The sequence below is a fragment of the Pan troglodytes genome, chromosome 1 (genome assembly GCF_028858775.2).
Source record: "Pan troglodytes isolate AG18354 chromosome 1, NHGRI_mPanTro3-v2.0_pri, whole genome shotgun sequence".
NCBI classification, from domain to species: domain Eukaryota; kingdom Metazoa; phylum Chordata; class Mammalia; order Primates; family Hominidae; genus Pan; species Pan troglodytes.
Window position 1 is genome coordinate 212,697,504 of NC_072398.2, and position 24,443 is coordinate 212,721,946.

Consider the following 24,443-nt stretch of genomic DNA (forward strand, 5'->3'; position numbering starts at 1 on the left):
CTTTGGTTGCTTGTGTTTTAGGTGCCATATTTAAGAAACCATTTCTTTCTTTCTTTCTTTTTGAGATGGATTCTCGCTTTGTCGTCCAGGCTGGAGTGCAGTGGCGCGATCTCTGCTCACTGCAAGCTCTGCCTCCCAGGTTCACGCCATTCTCCTGCCTCAGCCTCCCGAGTAGCTGGGATTACAGGCGCCTACCACCTCGCCCGGCTAATTTTTTGTATTTTTAGTAGAGATGGGGTTTCACCATGTTAGCCAGGATGGTCTCCCTCTCCCGACCTCGTGGTCTGCCCGCCTCAGCCTCCCAAAAATGCTGGGATTACGGGCGTGAGCCACCGCACCCGGCCAAGAAACCATTTCTTAATCCAAGGTAGGAAAGATTCACGCCTTTTTTTTTTTTTTTATAGAATTGTATAGTTTTAGGCTTACGTTTAAGTTTTTGATCCATTTTGAGTGAATGTTTATATACAATGTGAGGCAGGAATCCAAATTCATTCTTCTGCATGTGATGTTGTCATCTTTTTAAGCTTCTCTGTTCAATTTTCTCCATCTCCTTAAGATTCCAGTAATGTGTTCAGGGTCCTTAGAGGGTGTGAACCCTTGACTGACCAATTTGCTCCTTAATCCAGTTCCAGGTCCTAAACTGGGAGAAAACTGATCTCATCCGCTCTGTTTGGTGGCTTTACTTAGGGCTTGAAAAACAATGGGAGGGGCTGGCACAGGTGAAACTTGGTGTTTTAGAGGGAATGTCCATAAGTTGATCATGGTAAAGTGCCTAAATTTGTTTGGACTTATAACCTGGCAGAAGAGGCTGCAAGGACCTGCGAAATATAGCCCATGGGCCAAATCTGGCCCTCTGCCTGCTTTGTCAATAAAGTTTTATAGAAACACAACACCCGTTCACTTACATATTGTCCATGCTTGCCTGAGTGCTAGAAGGACAGAGTTAAGCAATTGTGAGAGAGACCATATGGCCTTCAAAGCCTAGAATGTTGACTATCTGGTCCTTTAGAGAAAAACTTAGTTGAACGAAATATAAGTATTTGTTCTATTCAAACTTAGAGAAAGTGGACATGTAGCAGGCGCTGTTGGTGCCACACCCAGATCCCTGGCTTCCTTTTTATAGTAGATTGCCCATCCCCCAGGTCCTGTGCAAATTGCTGCCTTCTCAGGAGGAATGACCTGGAATGATTGAAGCCATCCCTCCCGTAACTGGCTGGGATCAGGCGGTGTGCACCAGAACTCTCTGTGGAATCAGGCGGAAGCTAGACTTCATCTTTTTTTTTTTTTTTTTTTTTTTTTTTTGAGATGGAGTCTCGCTCTGTCACCCAGGCTAGAGTGCAGTGGTGGGATCTCAGCTCACTGCAAGCTCCGCCTTCCGGGTTCACGCCATTCTCCTGCCTCAGCCTCCCGAGTAGCCGGGACTACAGGCACCCACCACCATGCCTGGCTAATATTTTTGTAGTTTTAGTAGAGACAGGGTTTCACCGTGTTAGCCAGCATGGTCTTGATCTCCTGACCTAGTGATCTGGCCGCCTTGGCCTCCCAAAGTGCTGGGATTACAGGCGTGAGCCACCGCACTCGGCCTAGACTTCATCTTTAACCATGTTCCTATGTGGCTCTTTTTTCCCCTACAGAACAAAGCTATACAGAAGCTAGCTTAAAGGGGTGCACACTGGCCAGATCTGAAGCAATTTGAACCTCAACATAAACTATGTTAAAGGAGATTATAATCCTTGAATAAAAGAGAAGTCCATGAGTCCGCATGGATATACATAAATAAATAGATAATGGGGAGAAGAGAAAGGTATTACTGTAGAAGGCCAACTAATAACTGTAGAAGGAATGATAAAATTAGGAAATCACCATTTGGCAACCATCATAGTAATAACTAATTTCTGCCAAGAAATATCAATGGCTACTAAAACCAGTGGGTGAAAGTTTGATGAGGCACAGGTTACTTACAGAGTCTCAAAATACCTCACCACAAAATACTTGTTACTTATATAGGGAAAAGAGTAACTTTACATGCAGAAAGCTGGCAGATGCTACCTCAATCAAGTGATCAATGCTGCCAGTAATGGGACACATCAAAATTGCATGTCACCTGACAGGATGCAATGAGAAGAACACAGCAGCACTTTTGTGATAAGTCCTGCCAAAATGCATAACTTGAATCTAATTATGGAGGAACATTAGGCAAACCCAAATGGAGGGATGTTCTGCAAAATATCTGGCTGGAAATCATTGAAAGTGTCAAGGTCATGAAAGTCAGTGGAGTTGCTGCAGATTGAAGGAGAATGAAGTGACCTCTGGTGATGCATGTAATGTAGGACCCTGATTGGATTAGTTTGCTACAAAGGACATTATTGAGATAGTTGGGGTTGGCAGCTTGCGTGGTTGTAACATATCAATATTAATTTCTAGATTTTGATGGTTGTATTGTGGTTATGTGGGAGGATGTCCTTATTTGCAGGGAATAAATAAATACTAAAGAATTTGAGAGTGTTGAAGCATCCTGTCACCAATCTGCTCATAGAGAAAAAAGTTCAGAAGAAAAGGTTTTGGGACTATTCTTGCCACTCTCCAGTTAACTTGAAATTACTTCAAAAGAAAAAGAGAAAAGAAAACAGCCATTATCTCATGGTCCATTCCTTCTGCTTCACCCCCGAGAAAAAGAATTCCAGTGGAGAGAAACATTAGCAGTTGTACACCACTGAAGCTGGTACCTCTCTTCCCTACACTTTCTGCAGGGACCCCACGCTGTGTACAGCCCCTCGGTCTTAATACCTTTGACTCTGCCTGAGGGCTTTCTCTGGGTGCCCACATGCAGCAGGAAGAAGCGTCAGGAAATTCCAGTTCCTCCCCTCTTGCCCAAGAACAGCTCTCAAACACTGACTGATGGGAGCCAGTGATTAAATACCCCAATCCCCTCTCTTCTCTGGTGGGATAACTCAGGTATGCTTTGCACTGGCTCCCTGACTTCCCCAACAGGATTGAGTCTCGCACACACTCTTTAGTGATTTTTTTCCATTCCTTGTTTTACTCCACACTCCACTATCCATGTTTCTTGGAATTGAAATGGGAGAGTTCCCCGACCCACCTCGCAGGATGTGCGGCAGGGGTGTGTCTTGTCTGTTCAAGCACATGTGCAAACCCCTTATGGGAGGGGGAGCACGCAAACAGGCAGGTGCAGGAACCAAGGCGAGTGTTTTTGGGCTCCGGCCCCAGGGTAGCATCTAGGGGTGGATGCCTGTTAATTTCAAAGCCCCAGTGGGTAGTCTACAGTGGTCTGTTAGCTCTGCCATCCAAAGATGGCTTAAGTGTTAACCAGCTCAGTGCCCTCTTGCTACCCGGGTTCTTGTCCGGTGTCCAGGAAGAATCAGGTCATGTGTGGACTTGAAGGATGGTGAATGTGGGGATTTTATTGGGTGATGGAGGTGGCTCTCAGCAGGATGGATGGGGACCTGGAAAGGGGAAGGAGTGGGAAGATATTCCCCTGGAGTTTGGCCATTCTATGGTCAATTTCCTCTCAGGCTGTCCCCAGTCAAACTTCTCTCAATGTTCAGATGTCCCTTCTCTTTTCTCCTTCTCTTCTGTGCCACTCTTCTCTTCCTTTGCTCTTCTGTTCATCTGCTTGTCTGCTTGTGGAGCCTGGGGTTTGGGAATTATATGGGTACAGGGTAGGCGGGCATGGCAGGCCAAAAGGTAACATTTGGGCACTAAATTCCTGTTCTCATTTAGGGCTGTGGGTTTTCAGGCCTGAGGTTGGGGCCTTTGCTGGGGAACTGCCCTCTTTTACCCAGTATTTCCTTGCCTCCTGCCTCCTGCCTATATCAGAATCACCTCCTTCATGAACTATTTTGCACTCAAACCCTTTCTCAGAGTCTGTTCTTGGGAACCCCAATTGAAGACTCTCTCTGTTGTGTCACCTATTTATTGTCTTCATAGCATTTCTGACTATCCAAAATGGTCTTCTTTCTTTCTTTATTTGTTCTGTGCTTGAAACAGGATCTGAAGCTGGGTGGGTGCTCAGTGAGTATTAGTGAAATGAATGAGAGAAGAGTGTTTTTCCATCTGGATTCCCAGAGGTCCGTGGCATTGCTTCAAGGTCCCACCCCCTAGTCAAGGGAGAAGCTCAGCTGGGGGACTCTGTCTCTGGGCCAGACCCCCTCAACCCAGTAAAACTCTGGGCTATATAGGTTGTAGTTCCACTTGAAATTGAAGGAGATCAGAATATGCCACTCCAAGGCTGGGCATGGTGGCTCATGCCTATAATCCCAGCATTTTGGGAGGCTGAGGTAGAATTGCTTGAGGCCAAGAGTTTGAGACCAGCCTGGGCAACACAGCAAGACCCTGTCTCTACAAAAATTAAAATTAGCCAGACATGGCAGTACACACCTGTAGTCCCAGTTACTTGGGAGGCTGAGGCAGGAGGATCACTTGAGCCCAGGAGTTGGAAGCTGCAGTGAGCCATGATTGCATTGAAGCCTGGGCAACAGAGTGAGACCCCATGTCTACCAAAAAAAAAAAAAAAATGCCACTCCAAAACATGAAGAAAACTTAGACTCAACAGATGAAGGAAGCGTTCTCTGGCCTCCCCTTATCTGCCTAAAAGCAGGACATAAATTTCTCTTTGAGTAATGGGTTCCCTCACACTCCTGTTCCAGGAGAGAGGAGGACTCTTATCATCAAAGACTGGGAGTTGACACCAAGATGAGTTTGTCATAAACAGATTTCACTCAAATAGTCTTTATCTTCCGTTATTTTCCCCATATATTTTCTAGTTACTTCCCATAACTTCTTATCCCTTGAACCCCAACCTTTTTTCCTCTCTTAAAAGAGTATATAAGTCCCCAAGTCTAACCACTTCTTTGAGTTTCAATTCTCTGCGAACTCCTGGGTACATGAATATTAATAAAAATGGTATCATTCCTCTTGTGAATCTATCTTTTTTGTTACTTTAATTTGCAGACTTCCAATCACTGAACCAAAGAGAGTAGAGGAAAAGGTTTTCCTCTCCAGCAGAATATAAACAAGCAAAGAAAAAAAATTTTTTTAAAGCTTAAAACCGCAAAGCAAATGCACCCAGCTTATTTGTCAGAAGACACTTGAGATTAGACAAGTTTGGCCCCCTGTTGCCCAGCTAGTTGGTAGCAGAGCCCAGGTGATATGGTTTAGCTGTGTCCCCACCCAAATCTCAACTTGAATTGTGTCTCCCAGAATTCTCACTTGTCGTGGGAGGGACCTAGGCGGAGGTAACTGAATCGTGGGGGCGGGTCTTTCCCATGCTATTCTTGTGATAGTGAATAACTCTCATGAGATCTGATGGGTTTATCAGGGGTTTCTGCTTTTCCTTCCTCCTCATTTTCTCTTGCTGCTGCCATGTAAGAAGTGCCTTTTACCACCCGCTGTGAATCTGAGGCCTCCCCAGCCATGAGGAACTGTAAGTCCAATTAAACTTCTTTTTCTTCCCAGTCTTGGGTATGTCTTTATCAGCAGCATGAAAACCGACTAATACACCAGGTTCAAGGTGATGCTGTTCTCATTCCACAAATACAGTGTTGGCTGAATCAGACAGCAGGATGCCTGGTCCTCCCAAGCTGCAGCTGAGCCTAGAGTCTATCTCCTCATTCGATCAAATTTGGGGGAAGGCCAGAGTGAATCTACCTCCCATTTACAGACATAAACTTACTCATTAACTCTTCACGTAACTCTATGAGATAGGCATTACCCCTACTTTGTAGATGCCAAAATTAAGGCCTAGTGAGAATTAATGAAAATTACCTAAATATCTGAATATAGGGGACTGCTTTCGGTGAATTGCTACATTATTCCTTTCAAGAACATGTGGTGATACAAACTAACTGTTGGCAAAGTGTTGCCAAGCACTGGTCCTGCTGGATCCCCCTTAACTGGAGAAATAAGGCTTATCTGCAATTAGCTCATTCATTGTGTGCAAATGGTACTAATAGCTTGAAAACAGTGTGTTCTCTTAAGTAGGTTAAACATTCCCTTCTGAAATCTTGTTTATACTATTAATTCGAGCAACAAACTCTTCTTTTTTTCTTTCTTTTTTTGAGACAGAGTCTCATTCTGCTGCCCAGGCTGGAGTGCAGTGGCGTGAACTTGGCTCACTGCAACCTCCGCCTCCCGGATTCAAGCGATTCTCCTGCCTCAGGCTCCCCAGTAGCGACTACAGGCATGTGCCACCACACCCAGCTAATTTTTTATTTTTAGTACAGACAGGGTTTCACTATGCTGGCCAGGCTGGTCTTGAACTCCTGACCTCAGGTGATCCACCCACCTCAGCCCCCTCAAAGTGCTGGGATTACAGGCGTGAGCCACCGTGCCTGGCCCAAACTCTTTTATGGAGCAAGACAAACTCCAGCCAGGCCAGGCTGGGAGAAGGATTACAAATTGTCACTCATTTGAGATGAGACAGGGAGGTGTTGACAAGTGCTTGCCAAACTCACTAATGGGAACCCATGGAACAGAGGGCCAGCCAGATTCAGCATCACCTGAATTATTAAGCATTTGTTGAGAGATGAAAATGGCTTCTTTTCTACCACCTGGAGAAACTCAAACTTTTTGCCAACGAAGTCTTGCCAACTGGATGTCCTGCTGGGCCTACTTTAATGAACAGATAAGACTCCATTTTAATTAGCACACTAATTGTTTCCATGCAAATGAATGTGGGGAAAGATCTTGCAAACAGTTTATTTCCTTAAGTGGGTTACCACGGTGCCCCCTGTAGCCCTGTGTAGGCGGCTCCATTGCACAGCCAACTGTTTTGTTCATTGAAGAGCACAAATCCAGCTCATCAAGCATCTCCTGAACACAGCCCCTGTGCTGGGCTCTGTGCAAGAGTTGGGGAATAAACCACACCCAGACCCTATCTTCTAGGAGCCCACTGTAGAAGTCAAAGGTGAGAGTTGCTAAACTCTGTTGGGTAGAGCCCCTGGTTGTAAGCAACAGAAATAAATTCAGGATAATTGATACAAAACAGATGTATTGGAGAGGTTAGGGGCAGAGGCAGGCCGGGCAGCAGGAGCCATCTGGTAGGTACGCTGCCACTACTCAGACTCACCTCTGCCTGCCCCTGTGTCCTTGTGGCATCAAGGCCATTGCCTCTTGCCCGGACGACCTCTGTATTCTTCTCGCTGGTATCCTGACTTCCCCTCTGGCCACCCCACAATACATTCTCTCCATGGCAACCAGAGGACACATTTAAAACTGAAACTAGCAATGCCACTGAAGGAAACCAAAATATTTCTCTCCAACATAGGATTTATGGGTCTTTGTTAAAATACTATTCAGGCAAAACTCCTAAGCCACTGCCTTAAGAGAGAAATACTTTTGAACTGAAGCCTCACCCACATGATGGGTATAGCATGTGTTAATAAACTTCAGTTTGTTTTTCTTCTGTGAATCTGACTTTTGTTTTCAGGAGAGTATCTCAACTATGGGCCTAAGAAGAGAAAGAAAAAAAAATTGTGGTTTCTTCCCTAGACCACCAGTGTGTGCCAAAACCTCTGAAGACCCAGTGTCCAGAGTTTGGTTTTCAATATTCTTCTCTAAAAAAATAAACCACTGCTACCTGGAGAAATGTCTGGTCCTAAGACTGGGCTGGAAATACAGAAGATGAGTCTGCGTCAGAGAGTAAGAAAATGCTAAAAAGAAATCAGTGAGGGTGTGCCAAAAGGACAGAGGTACCAACTGAAAGAGCTCCTCATGGCCCAAACTAGATAATCTGATTAAGGAATTAAACAATGTAGTATTGCAGTATAACTCAAAGTATAAAGGAAATATCTATGATATCTGTATCTATAATATCTATGAGTCTGTACTGATATAAATAGATGATTGAATAAGTAAATAAATAAGGAAGAATAGATGAATCTGCCACACAGACGAGTTCCAAATAATTTTTGTAGATACTCCCTGCATCAAGGAGGCAGAACATGACCCTCCACCCTATAAGCTGCAAACAGTGACTTCCTTCTCTAGGGTAGAGTATGGAAAGGGGAAAAAAGAATAGGTTCACAGCAGAGAAATGTGGCAAACACCACCTCAGCCAGGTGATCGAGGTCCACATCAACAGTAATAAGTTGTGTTAGTAGCATGCACTCTTAATATCATATGAGGAGAAGGGCACTTTACCTCTGTGGTCTTCCTCCTAAAACCTGTAAGCCCAGTCAAGAAACCCATAACTCCATGAGAAAAACATCAGCTAAAACCATGTTGAAAAGACAGTCTACAAAACACTTGACCAGCAGTCCTCAAAACTGTCAAGAACACCAAAAACAAGGAAGCTCTGGAAAACTGAGGTAGGAAATGAGGTTTAGCTCTAGAGGTGGGGCTCGGACACTAGACCAAATTGAGGACTAGCTAAAACAGGTCAGGGTGGAAGCAGCTTTCTGTAAGACCCGCCCATCAGTGTGCCTTGTCAGTTTACCATAGCCACCTGGAAGTTACTACCCATTTCCATGGCAACAACCCAACAACCTGGAAGTTGCCACCCTTTTTCCTAGAAATTTTTGCATAAACCACCCCATTTTCTTTTTTGAGGTGGAGTCTTGTTCTATCACCCAGGCTGGAGTGCAATGGCATGACCTTGGCTCACTGCAACCTCTGCCTCCCGGGTTCAAACTATCCTCCCACCTCAGCCTCCCAGTAGCTGAGATTACAGGCATGCCCAGCTACTTTTTGTATTTTTAGTAGAGATGGGGTTTTGCCATGTTGCCCAGGCTGGTCTGGAACTCCTGACCTCAGGTAATCCACTTACCTCAGCTGGGATTACAGGCATGAGCCACTGGGCCCTGCCAAACCACTCCATAATTTGCATGTAATTAAAAGTGGGTATACATATGAGCACAGAGCTGCCTCTGAGCTGCTACTCTGGGTGCACTACCTATGGGGTAGCCCTGCTCTGCAGAGAGCATTCCCGCTGCTGCTGCTGCTGTGCACTGCTGCGTCAATAAAAGTTGCTGTTTATCACCATTGGTTCACCCTTGAATTCTTTCCTGGGTGAAGAACCCTCCCAGGATAAGCCCCAGCTTGGAGGTTTGCCTGCCCTGTATCAAAACCATCACTACCAAGAAAAGCCTAAGAAGACATGACAACTAGAAGTAATGCAGTGTCTTGGATGGAACACTGGAGTACAAAGGACATCAGATAAAAGGGAAATCTGAATCAAGTATGGACCTTAGTTAATCATAATGTATCAATGCTGGCTCCTTAGTTGTGACAAGTGAACCATACTAATGCAATATGTTAGCAATAGGGCAGCGGTCCCCAACCCTTTTGGCACCAGGGACCGGTTTCGGTTTCGTGGAAGACAATTTTTCCATGAACTGGGGTGGCAGGGGATGGTTTCAGGATGAAACTGTTTCACCTCAGATTGCCGGGCATTAGATTCCCATAAGGAGCATGCAACTCAGATCCCTTGAATGCACAGTTCACAATAGGGTTTGTTCTCCTATGAGAATCCAGTGTTGCTGCTGATCTGACAAGAGGCAGAGCTCAGGCAGTCATGCTCAGTCGCCCGTCGCTCACCTCTTGCTATGCGGTCTGGTTCCTAACAGGCCATGAACCAGTACCAGAACCCCAACAGGGGTTGAGGACCCTTGCAACAGGGGAAACTGGGTCCTCAACCTTGAAACTTTCCTGTACATTATTATCCTTGAAACTTTCCTGTACATTTAAAACTATTGTAAAATAAGATATTTATTGTAAAAATTAAGTAAACAAAATCTGCTGAAGGCTTCTCAGTGGACTAGGAATAAAATTCACCCTTCTTATCTTGGCTGACAACACCTGTGTAACCTGGTCTCCTATCCCCTCTCTGGCCACATTGGCCTTCACTTGGGCTAGGACACAGGGCCTTTGCTCTTGGTGTTCCCTCCCCTAGAGTGCTCTTCCTCTTGTGCCTCTCTCTCTCTCTCTCATCTTCCCTCCCTCCCTTTCCCTCACCCCACACTTCCTCCCTCTTGGCCAAGTCCTCCTTATTGTTCACATCTCAGCTTAAATGCCACCTGTTTGGGGAAGCCACCTTGAGAACTATCTTAAGTGTACCCCCGCTGTCACTCTCCACCCCAGCATTACATTTGATTCCTGCACTGAATCTGTGCCAATCTCCCATCATTTTCTGTAATTGTTCACCTGTTTATTTCTCAGCATCCCTAGCACAATGGGCTCAGCCATTCACAACAGTTCCCCTGGCACCTTGCAAGTAGTACTGGTTTAATGAACATCTGATGGATGAAGGGTGGAACCCATGCCTGTCAATCTGACAGGCAGATGTGCTAGCCTTGTCACTCCCTTTGTGGACCTTGCTGCCTCTGGAAAACTTCCCTGATGCCCACTTTGCACCCAAGCCTTGGTCTTCCAATCCTCCATACTCCCATTCATCCCTGTGGTTAAAGCAACGTGATGCTTCTTAAATACAGTCCCTGTCCTGGGTGTCAAACAACCTTGAAGCGATTCTTACTCCATGATCGCAGTTACTTAGTTCCACGTACCCAGAAGTGCCTGTCATTGCATAATTAGGACGCACGATGGAACAAAATCATCCCCATATTTTATACCTCTATCATTTCCAACCTGTATTTTTGTTACAACACCAAAAGTAATTCATGTAGCGAGAGGATGGAGGGAGTACCTGGAGAACAGAGAGGGTGATTTTCCTTTTGTCTTTCCCCATGGCAATAAGGAGGGAGCGCTGGTGACTTAGAGAAGAAAGCTATTCATCATGTCCTCTGGAGAGGGCAGATTCTCTTGCCCTGGAGCATCCCACTGAGCTGGGTGCCGCGTTGTTTGTGGAACTTTCCAGAATGAATGAAAACCAGTATGTCTTTGTGCTTAAGGCACATTTCCAATTTTCTGTGCTGACTGAGCAAAGAACTTCCTCATCCTCGTGAAGGATGCTTTGCAAAGTTAAAGACAACTTTTACTTATGGAGGGAGCAGGAGACAGAGGGGTATCCTTTAATGCGTGCAGAGTTTCAGCCTGGGATGATGAAAAAGGAGATGGATAATGACGGTGGTTGCATGACCATGTGAAAGTCCTTATTGCCACTGAAGTGTGTACACTTAAAAATAGCAAAAGTGGTAAATTTTATCTTATGTATAAGATCCCATTTTTTATTTTTAAAATTATGGGTAATAAGAAACTGGAAATAAAGAAGTCAAAACAATAACAAATTATTTCTGGGAGGAAATGATTTTTACTGTCTTCTTGGGCTTCTCTGGATTTTTCCAATTGCATATTCTACAATAAATGTTTGTGTATCTTTTGTAATCACATACAACACAAATAGATGCACTGTTGTGAATGCACTTAATGCCACTGAATGGCATGCTTTAAAAGTGGTTACAATGGTATGTTTTGTGTTATATGTATTATGCCACAGTAGTGTTTTTTTTAAAAAGACAATCTGTACGAAAGACATTACTTGCCTGGGCTTTTTGAGGTTGATATTGTCCTAATTTGTCACCATCTTCCACCATCCACCCCACTGCATCATCCAGAGGAGAGAGACCAAATTTAGGAACTGAAAGCAAGTGGTCAAAAGGTACCGGATAGGGGTTTAAATGTTTCTGGGTACAACTGAGGAAGCTAAACACTTAACCCCAGGGTGTGGGTGGTGCCTGATACTGGCTCCCTCAAATCTGATTCTATAACAGGAGTTTTTGTTTTGTTTTTAAAAGAATTCATTCAGAACGTATTCTGATTCAAATTGAGGCCAGGTTAAAGCTGACCCTCATTTTATCTACAAAGTGAAGATTGCTGAATGTGATCATATAAACATGATTGCAGGAGAAAGAATCAAAAATCTTTAGAGGATAAACTGTTTTCAAGAACACAAAGAAACCACATCACTTTGACACTCATTGCAAATAAGATACATTATATCTGTGTAGTGTTTTTAACCTTCTAAAGTATATTCATGGTTTTTATTTATTGTACTACCAAGCAAGTCATGTGGAAGTGGCTTTTCTTTTAAGATAAAAGATCCCAGAGCCCATCTGAATGCCGCTTGGAATCGTCCAGGAGCTAGTGGAGGATTGTCGGTGCCAGTGTAGGGCTGTCTGTGGTGTGAAGCCCTCAAGAAGGTAGAGGGGGGCAGGTTTGAGGGGAAAGAAGGGTGCAGCTCCTCTATGGTCTCACAAAGGGAGGAGGAGTAGGTAGGAGCACCAGCCTGGAAGACTGGAGTGATATTATTAAAGGGATGTTATCAAGGTAGGTACTGCTGGTGGAAACTGGGGCTCAGTCCTACCAGGAAATCTGGGAGCCAGTGCAGAACATGAACCTAGGAGTTATCTCACCCCAGGGTTGAGGGAGCTGGGGTATTTACACACCAACTCCTGCCTGTCATTGGTTCGGGGATCCTCTAGGTAGCAACAGTCCCCAGGTAATGGCAACAGAACACCTTTCAGCAGCGGGGAGGCTCTTGGGGGCAGAGTGCAGGTGCTCTATCCCAAGATAGTTGGCCGATAGAGTGGCTGTGCTCAATAGATGTCAGTGATTGCTTTTCAAGGAGCTAATCTCTTGAGCTTTTTGTAAAGATCCTCCTCTGAGGTGGCTCAGAGTTTTCCCCCTGTAGACATTGGTTCCTGGGTCATGGAAAAGACCCAGCTGAGGGCTAGCACCAAGCCCCTTGGCCAGGCAGGCACCCAGAGGGTCCCCAGTGCCCTAGTCTGGCTAGACCAGAGCCAGGGCCCTATGGCTGAATAAGGAAGAACCCAGGATTTGGAGTCAGGCAGACCTGGGCGGTGGAGGTGTGGGGTGGGTCTCCCACCTCTTCCATCTTATAGGCATGTGACCCTGGGAATGAGATTTCACTTTCTTGAACTCTAGTTTCCTCAACTGCAAAGTGATGATATATCACAGGATTGTTGTGTCACTTACCTATTGTGGTGTTGCAAACCATTCCAAAGTTGACTGGCTTAAACCCACAACTATCTATTTCTCTCATGAGCCTGTGGATTGGCAACTGGGGCTGGGTTCAGCTAGGTGGTTCTTCTGCCAGTCTTGGTTAGGTTCTGCCAGTCTTGGTTGGGTTCTTTCAGGTATCTGTGGTTGGTCAGCTGGTGGTCAGTGGCCTCGCTCACAGGTTGGGGGTTTGGCTGGCTGTTGACTGGGGTAACTGGTAACTGGCTGTTGACTGGGGTAACTGGTCTATGGGTCTCTCATCATCCCACAGCCTAGGCTGGGCTTGTTCACACGGCGGCAGTCTCGTGATTTCTAAGAGCCACGAGAGAGCACATCCAATGCCCTAGCAATTTTCAAGCCTCTGCTTATGTCAAATTTGTTACTGCCCCACAGTGGCCAAAGCAAGTCACATGACCAGATTCAAGACATGGAAAAATTGATGGGAAAGGGAGAATTTGGCCAGAGACAATATAAGTAAAGCTCTTATTAGTCTTGTGTTTTATAAATGTATTGACAATGATTACATGCCTTATTCCAGTTTTTTAGCAATAAAAAGTAGGTGTTATAATTACTAATAATCATTAAATCAATAGGTAATTTTTGTGCAGGGTCCCGTCTCCATTTCCTCTTCTATATCATGAAGATAATTGCTCTGTCAGACAGTGATGTAGTGAGGGAAGTGTGAGGGAAGAACAGTAAAGTATTTGCACAGAGCCTGGTGAGAGGAACTCTATTTATTATGGTATAAAATTTGCGTCTCCTCCCTGCACACAAAAAAGCAATGCAAACTTGATCGCTTTTTCATTTTTGTTTTCACATCTCACATTTCAAAAAACCCCAGGGTCAGAGCTGTTTGTGGAGACTTTCCTCCAGGCTGTCCTTTCTTCTCGCTCCCTGAAGGTACCTCCTCCCTTTGTGTTTCATGCTCTGTCTTCTGCCCCAGCCTAGGGGCTGCTCCTGGCTGAAGCCACAGCTTCAGGAGGATCCGAGGGGCACCCTAGGGCCACAAGGCCCTTTCCAGTAAGGATTACAAAGATGGGAAGTGCTGGCTGCCTCTGTCTGTGGCCTTTAATATTTGCAGCTCAGACACAGCCCAGCATACTCCCAGTTCCCCCAAGTGGCGATTTCTCCCAATCTGTGAAAGAAGGGAGCCCCCTCCATCTCACATTTTCTCAGGGTTCCCAGGGGCCTCTGAGCAGCTTCTGAAGCTCCTCAGCTCCGACTGACACCCCCTGGAAATTGCTTAATGCTTTCAGCCTGAGGAAACTCAAATCAGCCAGTCAGTCAATCCTGAACTACTCTGGAAGAGCAGAGTAGAGTCTCACAGTCTCAAAACCTGGATGGTCTAAAATATGAGTAACTTTTACGTTGAGCATCCCCTGCCCCAGACCTTCTGAGACAAGAAGAGGCCGCTGCAGCCTAATTCTCAACCTTCCTCCTCCAGGGCCAGGATGAAAGAGAGCAGGAGGTGGTGGGGGTGGTAAAAGAAAACCTCCAACTCTGAACTGGCTTAGGGCAGCCCCGCTGCAGGCGACAACTGTTCTTCCAAGACCTACTTTAACAAATTTTTTGTTTATTTTACTTTTATTTATTTTTATTTTTTGAGACAGGGTCTCACTCTGCCACCTAGGCTCGAGTGCAGTGGCATGATCTCAGCTCAAGGCAACCTCTGCTTCCCAGGCTCAAGTGATCCTCCCACTTCAGCCTCCCAAGTAGTTGGGACCACAGGCACACACCATCACGCCTGGCTAATTTTTGTGTATTTTGTAGAGATGGGATTTTGCCACATTGCCCGGGCTGGTCTTGAACTCCTGGGCTCAAGCAATCCTCCTACCTTGGCCTCCTAAAGTGCTGGGATTACAGGCATGACTGCAAGTAGTACAAGATGTAGTAGTAGCAGTTCCTGGGCCGGGAGCTTTCCCTCTATTATTTTGTTAGTTCTCACAATATCTTCTTGAGGCTGGCAGTGGCAAACCCATTTTACAGATGCAGGTATTGAGGATCAGAGAATTTAAGAATATGTCCTTTGAGTTCAAAGTTCAAAGATGGAGCACAATTGATTGGTGTGGGTGGAGACAGGGTCGGAGGCAAGGCTGATGCTGGGTCCTGGCCTCCACTGCCTCAGCATAGAGGAGTGGAGAGAGTATTGCATGCAAGGCAGTAAGGCTGGATTCAAGCACTTTTTTTTTTTTTTTTAAATAGAGTCTCACTTTGTCGCCCAAGCTGGAGTGCAGTGGCTCAACATTGGCTCACTACAACCTGTGCATCCTGGGTTCAAGCGATTCTCTTGCCTTAGCCTCCTGAGTAGCTGGGATTACAGGCGTGCACCAACATGCCCAACTAATTTTTGTATTTTTAGTAGAGACGAGGTTTCACCATATTGGTCAGGCTGGTCTTGAACTCCTGACCTCAAGTGATGCTCCCACCTGGGCCTCCCAAAGTGTTCAGATTACAGGCATAAGCCACTCTGGCTGGCCTTGGATTCAAGCAATTTAATGAAAACAGAAAAGGTCTTTGGATTTTGCCATGAAGGCAAATTTCATTAAACTCTCTGAGCCTCAGCTTTCTCACCCGTAAAATAGGGTTGTTGTGAGGATCAGTGAGGAGATGCATATAAAAGCACGCAGAGGAGAGCAGGGGCCCAGTGAATGTGGTGCCCCTGGATGGCCCCTCCAGCCAGCCTTGCCTCTCTCGCCGTAGGCTTCCAAGGACAGCTCTGTCCTACAGTCACAGAAGGGCCAGGCCCCAGCCCTAGGCAAATGCTGTGGCTTCTGTGGTTGTTTCAACAACTCTACTATTGCAGACGGGACCTAGACTGGCATTCTCTTGTAAATATTGATGAAGGCCCCAGATAGGGAGGAATAAGAAAACAAAGGACGTTTTATTTATGATAGAAAGAGAACCCAACAGAAAACAAAAATCTACAGGCAGGCCCAACAGGAGGGGAGATGTTTAAATAAACCTTGATACATTCACTCCATGGAATATTGTGCAACTATTGAAATGATGTTTACCTAGGATTTGTAATAACACGGGAAAATGCTTATTACAAAATGCTAAGTGAAAAAAGGAAGAAACTGAATTGTATATTTAGCATAATCACACCTAAGCAAAAATCAAGCCAAACAAAAACTTTGCACAGAAGAAAAAGACCAGAGGGACACACACCACAGTAGGGGGTGTCGTTGAGTGGCAAAATTGGGGAGATTTTTAATACCTTTCTCTATTTTTTTTCTATAATGGGCATGGTTGGTTTAAAGTGGAAAGCGACCCAAATTTAATTTTTTTTTTTGTTTTTCTGAAGAAGAAAGAATTCCTATTGGAAAAGCAAGAAACCAAGTGACACAGATGTCACTCTGAGGCTAAGGGCAGGAGGCCAACAGACCCCAGGCTATTAAGTAAAGTCAAGTAGAAATCTGAGACTCTGGCCCCATGAAGTCATCTCAGCTACACACCTGAGTATAGGGTCTGCAACATTCTGGTAACGACACTGGCTCTCACTCCTATATGTTGTAAATGTAGGTGTCATTGAGTTTTTTTCCCTTACAACAAAGGCTAAACAGAATAGCTGGGCCCCTGTCCTTCTTCCTACCCCAAGATGGCGCTCCTCGGAAGCAGCCCTGCTCTCCCTGGTGGGCACAGGGAGCAAAGTCCTTCTGGCTGCAAGGCCACCCTTCCGGTTCCCTGGACCAGTCCTGGTCTGTGCATCTCCCAGATTTCCATTCAGGTCCCTGTTCAAATGTCATCCTATCAGGGAGGCCTGATCACATGATTTAAAAGAGCAACCCCTTTCCTCCGGCACTCAGGATCCCATGTCCCTGCCTCAGCTTTCTCCTTAGTGTATATGCAGCCTAGGTACTAGGTTCTATGTATTTCCTTTTAAAAGTGTCCATTTTCCTTTGCTAGAATGTGAGCTCCATTAAGGCAGGGATCTGCTGCATCTCCAGCACCTAGAACACTGCCCAGCCCAAATATTCTGTAAATGTTTATTTCAGGAGTGAATGAATGCATCCTGATCATTTTTTTTTTTTTGGTGTGTGTACATATTTAGTTTTATTGTAACAAAGCAACTTGTATACTTTTAATGTTTAAAACAGAGCATCATCTTTCCTTTCCAGTGAAACAAAAAGAAAACTTAAAAATAAACAGGAACAAAATTACAATAGAGAATGTCAATTCCAAATAAGATGCTACAGGTTCCGCTGATGCTCCCATTGAGTGGCAGGACTCAAGCCATCATTAGGAGAGAATTTATTTTTAAAGTGTCATCTTAAACTGCAAGGACCATTGTGCCCTCAGGGTGTCTTTCCAAGGTCTTGAGCTACCTTGTTCCACCCTGATGGCCCTGACCACAGTCTTCCTGAAGCCCAGCTCTAGAGCCCCAGGCCAGCACAGCAGCTCTAATCTATAGGTAGTGACTGCCTGGGACACTGTGTTGAAACACTTACGAAGCATTGTGAGGGCTCGCCAGGAAAAGATAGGACGACTGATGAATGATTTTGCCAATGGAACCATAAGAGAGGTGGATCAGATGGACTGTGTACTCCTCTTCCCAGCCCAGGCCCAAATCTCAGCTCCACCTCTCATTATGAAGACCACACCCACCATCAGTTGGGGCCTGGAACACATTTCTCCCTCTTATCCCTGGAATCACTCCCCTAGTCTCTACCACAGGTATGCAATGGGCTTTGGAATGTTTTTCCAGAGTGGTCCTTGTTCCTCCTGGGCTTAGAAACTTTCCAGAACTTTACCTAGCTTAGTTGTTGCCTTGTCCTCTGCCTGGCCCCTCACTAGGGGTTGAAGGTTGGATCTAGGTCCACCTGCCCCCAGCTCCTATGTAGGGTTCTCCTCCCAAGCAAGTCCTTCCCCCAGTCCAGCAGCACAATGCTAGTGCCTCCTTTGAGTCTTGTCACTGAAGCCATTCTGACCCAGCCCACAGGTCCCTTGGAGGTTCATGCCTAGTGTTGACACTGAGCTTGAACGTGGCCTTGGCTGGGTTCAGGGGTCACTCTCCCAAGAAGGTAGCCATGGCCCCAGCTGACTTTCCCTTCCTGGTCTCTGATTTAGGAATAAATTCAGTTGCTTCATCTTTCGAGGCCCAGGCCAGGGAAGTGGGGTGGGGGTGTGGCCAATGTCACCCTGTGGCCTCTGAGCCGCCATTGGCCTGGTGCCAGAGCCCAGACCAGGGATGGTGGTCTTCGGTGGTCCAGTGCAAGCTCTCCTCTTATGTCCATGCCAACCTCCTTTTCATCCTTTGTTCCAGTCCTGCTTCTTCCAACAAGACCCACAGCCTGGGCACCAGCAGCTTCCGTGGACACGGGATCTAGCTGGGACCACCTGGGAAACTGGGAAGAACTTTCTCTTTTATCCTCTCATTTATCCCCAGGGCAGACAGGGACATGAATTGTCCTTCCCATTTTCAAGACAAGGACACTGAGGTCCAAAGCATCCTTATTTTCTTCCTTGTCAGGCCCTGCTCTGGTGTACCTCCCATCTCCCCTGGCTTCTGGCTGGAACCAAGAGCATCACTGCCTTCCCATCTGTCACTGTCTCCCTCAGAGGTGGAACAAGGGCTGTGGTAATACACTGGGTCAGGCTCTCTCCCGTCCCTCCTGGAAGGACAGGTGCTTTCCTGAGGCTGGGGGTCTCCTTCATTCGGAGTTTATCAAACCCGATGTGAAAGGAGATCCAGTCTCTGGATGCCTCACTAGACTCTTCTAGTTCCTCCGCTTGGTCATCCACCTGAAAATGTGAATGCGGCAAACCAGGTGACCGTACCTGGCACAAGGAGGGCAAATTATGCTGTCACCCTGAAGTGCTGACTGGTGGTGGCTGCCCCAGCTTCCAGACAGGAAGACGGCTACAGATCTGAGAATGAGTGCAATGGTCAGTTAACATGGGCAGGGCCGAGGAGCAGGGTGGCCCTTGGATCACATAGTTTCTTCCCTTTGCTGAGACCTCCGTGTATCCTTAGCAGACCTCCACCAGAAGATAGCTTGGTACAAAGGCTGCTTCTCTTTCTTCCAATAAGGAGAAAAGTAATGCGGGCTTTGGTACAGTTTCTCGCAAGCAAGAGTCTCCTAGGCTGGCCCCAGCTTCAGCTGTTCTACTTTTCAAACCACCACTCCCTCTGGCCAGGGTCCCTGGGGCTCCCTCGGCTCCTTCCTGGTCCTGCCCAAGTCACCTGCCTCCATCTTTCCCACCTGTGTGTCCCGGTGCTTCTGGGAACGGTGGAGGTGGGGCCCAGTGGCTGATGTTTAGGAAGGGGCACTGATGGCTCAGAGAGCCAACCCCTCTCCAGAGCAACTAGCGAGGGGCCGCTGGGGTCAACTGGCTCCTAGAATTGTGATTGCAAAAAGACTATGCCCCCTAAGCTTTGGTGGGGTCCCGGTGTATCCCCCCAAGAATTCAGAGTTGAAGCAAGGGCGGTCATCCCTGAAGACATGAATGCCTTCTGCCTTGGAACACCAGCTCCTGGTCCTCTTTTCTGCAGTGGGGCCTCTGCAGCCCATGAAGGGTAAGACTCATCTAAGATCCCTCTCTCCCCAGCTAGGGGAGGAGAAAGGACCGGAATTCACCTCTTGACGGCCACATTCCTGGGTTGCCTGATTGCCTAGAAATGGCCCACAGAGGGACGGCTGGCAGTGGAGCCCTGTGGCCCCCAGCTTTGCATGAGGAGCTCAGTTGAGGGACTGCTAGACCCTGGTCTGAGGCAAATCGGGGGTGGGCAAGGTCAGGACGGTGGGCAGGAGGGTGCCCTGCGGGGCCGGGAAACTCCGCAGCTCCTTGGGCACAAACCTGGGTGAGACAGAGTCTGCTAGGAAGCAGAGGGTGCTCCGGCGTCCCACGCAGTAGATGAGGTTGTCCACCACGGCGCACTGGAAGGCATCCGGGTAAGGCGTCCGGTACGTGGCGCACTCGTACCAGAGCCGGGTGCTGGCGCTGCAGCGGTACACGGCAATGCCCAGGCTGCGGTTGAGGTCAAAGCGGTAGAGAAAGCCGTTGACCGCCACCATCTCGGCCGTGCGGTCCTTGCTGCCCCCGGTGGGGCCGGCCCACCAGCGCTGCTCCTGCGCAGAGAAGCGGAACAGCAGGAAGCGCAGCGAGCCGCCGGTGACGAAGATTTCCTTGGCACACGTCGTGGCCGTGTGCGCCAGGGCGAACGTGTCATTGGGGAGCGGAGGGGCAAAGTCCCAGCGGTCCAGGCGGGGGTCGTAACGCTCCACCGAGTTCAGACACTCTCCGCCGATGGCATACAGGTGCCCGTCCAGGGCCACCAGCCGGCAGTGCGGCCGGGCCTGGTTCAGCGGGCACACCTCGCTCCAGATCCCCGTGAGCGGGTTGTAGCAGAAGACGCGGCTGGAGGGCTGGTGCCTGGGCCCCTGGCAGCCGGACACCACGAAGAGATAATTGAAGAGACTGCAGATGGCACAGCCCCGGGACACGGCCTCGGGGGGCAGGCGAGCCAGCGGGCGCCAGACATCTTGCTCATCGTCATAGCAACAGAGGCCGCCGGAGTCTTCCTTGGGGCACACGTCAGCCACCACCAGGTACTGGCGGCCCTGGAGCCGGCGCTGCAGGATCAGCTCGCGCTCTGCCCCGCTCAGGCACCCGTAGATGTCCGGGTTGCGCAGCACCTGGAGGTAGTTTTCGCTCATCACCTTGTAGGCCGCCTCCTTCAGGGCCTCCAGGTTCTGCCTCTTGGCCAAGGTCAGCACCTCATAGCAATTGCCCAGATCCAGGCGGACCTGTGGGGCTGAAGCAGGGGTGAGCGGGATATGGAAGAAATTGGTCCCGGCCACCAGCTGCACATGGGGCTCCCGGCTGCTTCTGCCTGAGCCAGGCAGGGCGCCCGGGTCTGGGCAGGGTGGAGCGGGGAGCCGGAAGCCATCTGGCTGCAGCTGCAGCTCTGGGTTCTCCGCTATCTGCAGAAGACTCTCTTTCCGGCTGAAGCCTCGGGTGGAGGGCCACGGTCCTGGCTGCGGGGAGGCGGCTCTTTCGGCTGCACCCTTTGTGTCACCGGCTTGGCCTCCCGAGGCTGCCTCTGTTCCCAGGGACCCTGGCGGTGGCCTAGGGGATGGAACCTCAGTCAGGACTGCTGTCCTGGGAGCCAGCCTGCCCTGGAAGATGGCCTGAGAGGTAGATTCCACGTAGTAGTCGTACACCTTGCCCTTGAGCCGGGGCTCAGCCCCCTCCACCTTCTGTATGAAATTCTCCTCCATTCGGACGCGGGCTATGGATGAGAAGGTATAGGAGGCGTTGGGGGCGCCCTCCTGCTGATGCAGGGTCAGGTCAACATCGGAGGCAGCCTCGAGTGCCCCAGCCTCTTCTCTGCTGACCCCTATCACACGGGTGAAGACCCAGCTCTGGTTCATGTCACTGCTGCCTTGCAAGGGAGCCACGTAGTGACAGTGGGGAGGTTCTAGTTGCCCCAGCCCTGGATGCTCAGGGGGTTTGCTGTCCCGCCATGGAGAAGGCTCACCACCGGCACAGCTGCCATCGGCTGCTGCAATGAGTCCAGCTGGGGAGCTCTTCGGTTCGCTGCCCAAGCGGGGGAGATGGGGAGGGTCAGGGTTACCGCCAACAGCTGTTCTGGTTTCCTGGCCGCGGCAGCAAGGAGGCACCTGCTCAGAGTCCGAGCCCTGCCCTCCCCGCTCCTCACCTGAGCCTTTTCTCTGGGGCTTCCTGTCTGTGGAAGTGGCCCCCGTGACCAGGACACAGGGGCCTCCTGGATTCTCACAGCTGCAGCCCTGTGGTGCTTCAGCCCGCTTGCTGTTCCTCCGGCGTCTTGGCCCCCTCAGGAGCACCCCAGGAGAAGCCTCCTGTACAGCAGGCTGCCCTGAGCCCTCTGCTTCCTCCTTGGCTTCTGCCTGGCCATTCCCACCCCACCGCTGGGCTGGGGCAGGCCTCGACTTGTACAGCCTGTAGGCCACAGTCACCAGGAGCAGGGCAGCGGCTGACAGCACCACCTTGCCGGTCAGCTGCATATCCAAATGCCAGTCCTGGGCCTCTGCTCCTCTGGGGAACATGCTTCTCCAGCCAACCTGGGGCTGAGGAATGTCAAGAATCTGATTAATAATTGCCCAGTAGGGACCAGTTCCTGAGTCCTGCTGAGCAGAGGGGAGGGAGTTCTGGGCTGGTTCTGGCTGGCCAGCCGAGGAGAGGAGAGGAGCAAAGGTGACTTTGAGCTGTAGAGGGTGGCCGCTGGGGCCCAGAGCTGGCAGATCCCAGCGGCTGGCCTCCTTCGATGCTTCCCTGGTGGCTGGGGTGGGGGGCCCGCCCAGGGGCTGAGCTTGTGATCAGCCACCTGAGCCAGCTCTGTGGTCAGCAGCTAGGGGATGTTAGGAGTATCCAGTGGGCATACAAAGAAGGAGGAAGCTCTTAACCAAACAGTCACCCAATGCCAGGAAATGCATGGGGTTGGTTATTCTTTATGTGTGTGCTTTATTTTCTCTTTTGCAAATCCACTGGGCTCAGAGGCTTGGGTGTGGTGAGTCATGGGCAGGTAGAGCCCCAGTAGGCGTGGATGGGGTCATTCTTGTGAGGTCTGCTGGTCCTCACAGTGGGGTCAGCTTTATGCTGGCCAAGCAGGGAACAGGAACATGGCAGTGGAGTCTGGAGCCAGGGCATGCAGCCAAGCCATCTGACCTGGCCCTTGAGTGCCTCTGCCCTCCTTCCCTGCCTGACAAGTTTATTAAGAGAAACCAGCCTTTCTGAGAACAGTGGAGAAAGACATTGCATTAGTGCTCAGATCGGGGTTAGATGTGGACACATCTTCTCTTTTAAAACCAGACAATCTCCTACGGTGAAAGGCTGAGGGAAGACTCACATCTCCCAGACCCCCCTCACCATTTCCCCTCCCCCATCACCAGTGCTGTGGGTCCTGGACCCAGACTACCTGGCTCTGCTACTTACCAACTATATGACCTTAGGCAAGAGACCTCACCGCTCTGTGCTTTGTCTGAAAAAGGAGGATGACAGCATACACACCTCATCAGGTTGTGGGGAGAACTAAATGGGCTACTAGGAATAAACACTGGGGCAGAGCCCCCATCATGAAAGCTTAGTAAATATGAACTATTCTCTGCTTCTTCCTCCTTTTCCTCTTTCTTATCATCGGCACCATCATCACTAGTATCAATTGTCATCAGAGGACCTTCCAAAGCACAGAACTAATTCTACCCTTCTCCTGACCAAGGTCCTCAAAGAGTCCCCAAAGTCCTGTGCAGGGGTCTCAAACTCTTGCTGCATATGGAGGCTGGGTAGGTAAAGTGAACAAGTGAGGACGCCTGTCCGCCCCACCCCAGCCGATGGTATCAGGCCCAGCATTGCCTCATCCTCCCACTGTCACAAAAAGCTTAGAATCCCAGTAGTGACATAATCACTCTCAATTTTAAAATGTTGGCATCTGATTCAAAAATGAAACTGAAAAACACTGTGGGCCACAGGAAGCACACACATGGGAGGAATTTGGCTCTGAAGGCTTTGACTCTAGGAGACAATCCTGACTCCCTATGCCGACGTTCACAACTCTCTGTGTACCAGCTTCGGTTTACTCTTCCAGATTCATCTCCTGATCACTGCCTAGCAAACCGGGCTCAGGGTGACTTCTTGGCAGGGAAGGCTGGTGGACATCCCTCTGGCCCATCAGAGTTGGGTGAAAGGCTGTGTCTGGGCCTTCTTCCCTGGTGCCTTCATCCGTCCAAGATCACCTTTTCTTCCTTTGGGTCTCGTGTTCTCTGATGCTCCTCTTTTAGGCTTGGCCACAGCTGCTGCATCGTAAAGTGCATTGTGTGCAAGATCTGGTCTGCTGCATTCTAAGTCCTTGAGGACAGAGGCTGTAGCTGGCTCAGCTGTGGACCCTAAGACTATGTGGGGCCCTGCACCATTTGGGACAATAGCCAGCAGGGATTGTCTTTACACTGAGTGGATTGGGGTGGACACTCGGGATGAAGCTCACCTCATCTCATCTCATGCTCACAGCCCCTTTGGGGAGAGACACGATTGTTATCCCCATTTGACAGCAGCAGTAACTGGACCTCCAAGATTATGTCAACTGGCTTGTAAATGGGGACTCAAAACCTGTTTGCAGAGTCCAGAATTTTACAGACCTGACTTCATCCAGCAGGTGTGACCTCTTAGAAAGTCAGGTGTCCTCAGCCTGTCCCACTGGTGGCTGTCAAGAGGGGTCCCCTGAATTCTCTTTCTTTCCATCCTGGTCAAAAGAGTGCCTATCAATGCAATGTGCACAAGGATCACAAGGGGTGCTTGTTAGAGATGCAGCTTGCCTGCCTGCCTGCCTGCCTGCCTGCCTGCCTTCCTGCCTTCCTTCCTTCCTTCCTTCCTTCCTTCCTTCCTTCCTTCCTCCCTCCCTTCTTTCCTCCCTCCCTCCTTCCCTCCCCTTCCCTCCCTCCCTTCCTTCCTTCCCTCCTTCTTAACTCTCTCTCTCTCTCCCTTTCTCCCTTTCTTTCTTTTTCTCTTTCTTTTTTGAGACAGAGTGTCACCCAGGC

The 24,443-nt window shown here is 48.7% G+C and overlaps 1 protein-coding gene across 1 annotated transcript; it reads right to left on the bottom strand.

Annotated features, from left to right (window-relative positions):
- Positions 1–15,795: 15,795 nt before the first annotated feature.
- On the bottom strand, positions 15,796–23,217 carry KLHDC7A (kelch domain containing 7A). Its single transcript, XM_524579.8, has one exon. The coding sequence runs from the start codon at positions 21,960–21,962 to the stop codon at positions 19,629–19,631; it is 2,334 nt and encodes a 777-aa protein (XP_524579.5). The 5' UTR covers positions 21,963–23,217; the 3' UTR covers positions 15,796–19,628.
- Positions 23,218–24,443: the final 1,226 nt, after the last annotated feature.

Bases quoted from the DNA above. Each gene is read 5' to 3' on its own strand.
- KLHDC7A (XM_524579.8), bottom strand. From the start codon at position 21,962: ATGTTCCCCAGAGGAGCAGAGGCCCAGGACTGGCATTTGGATATGCAG.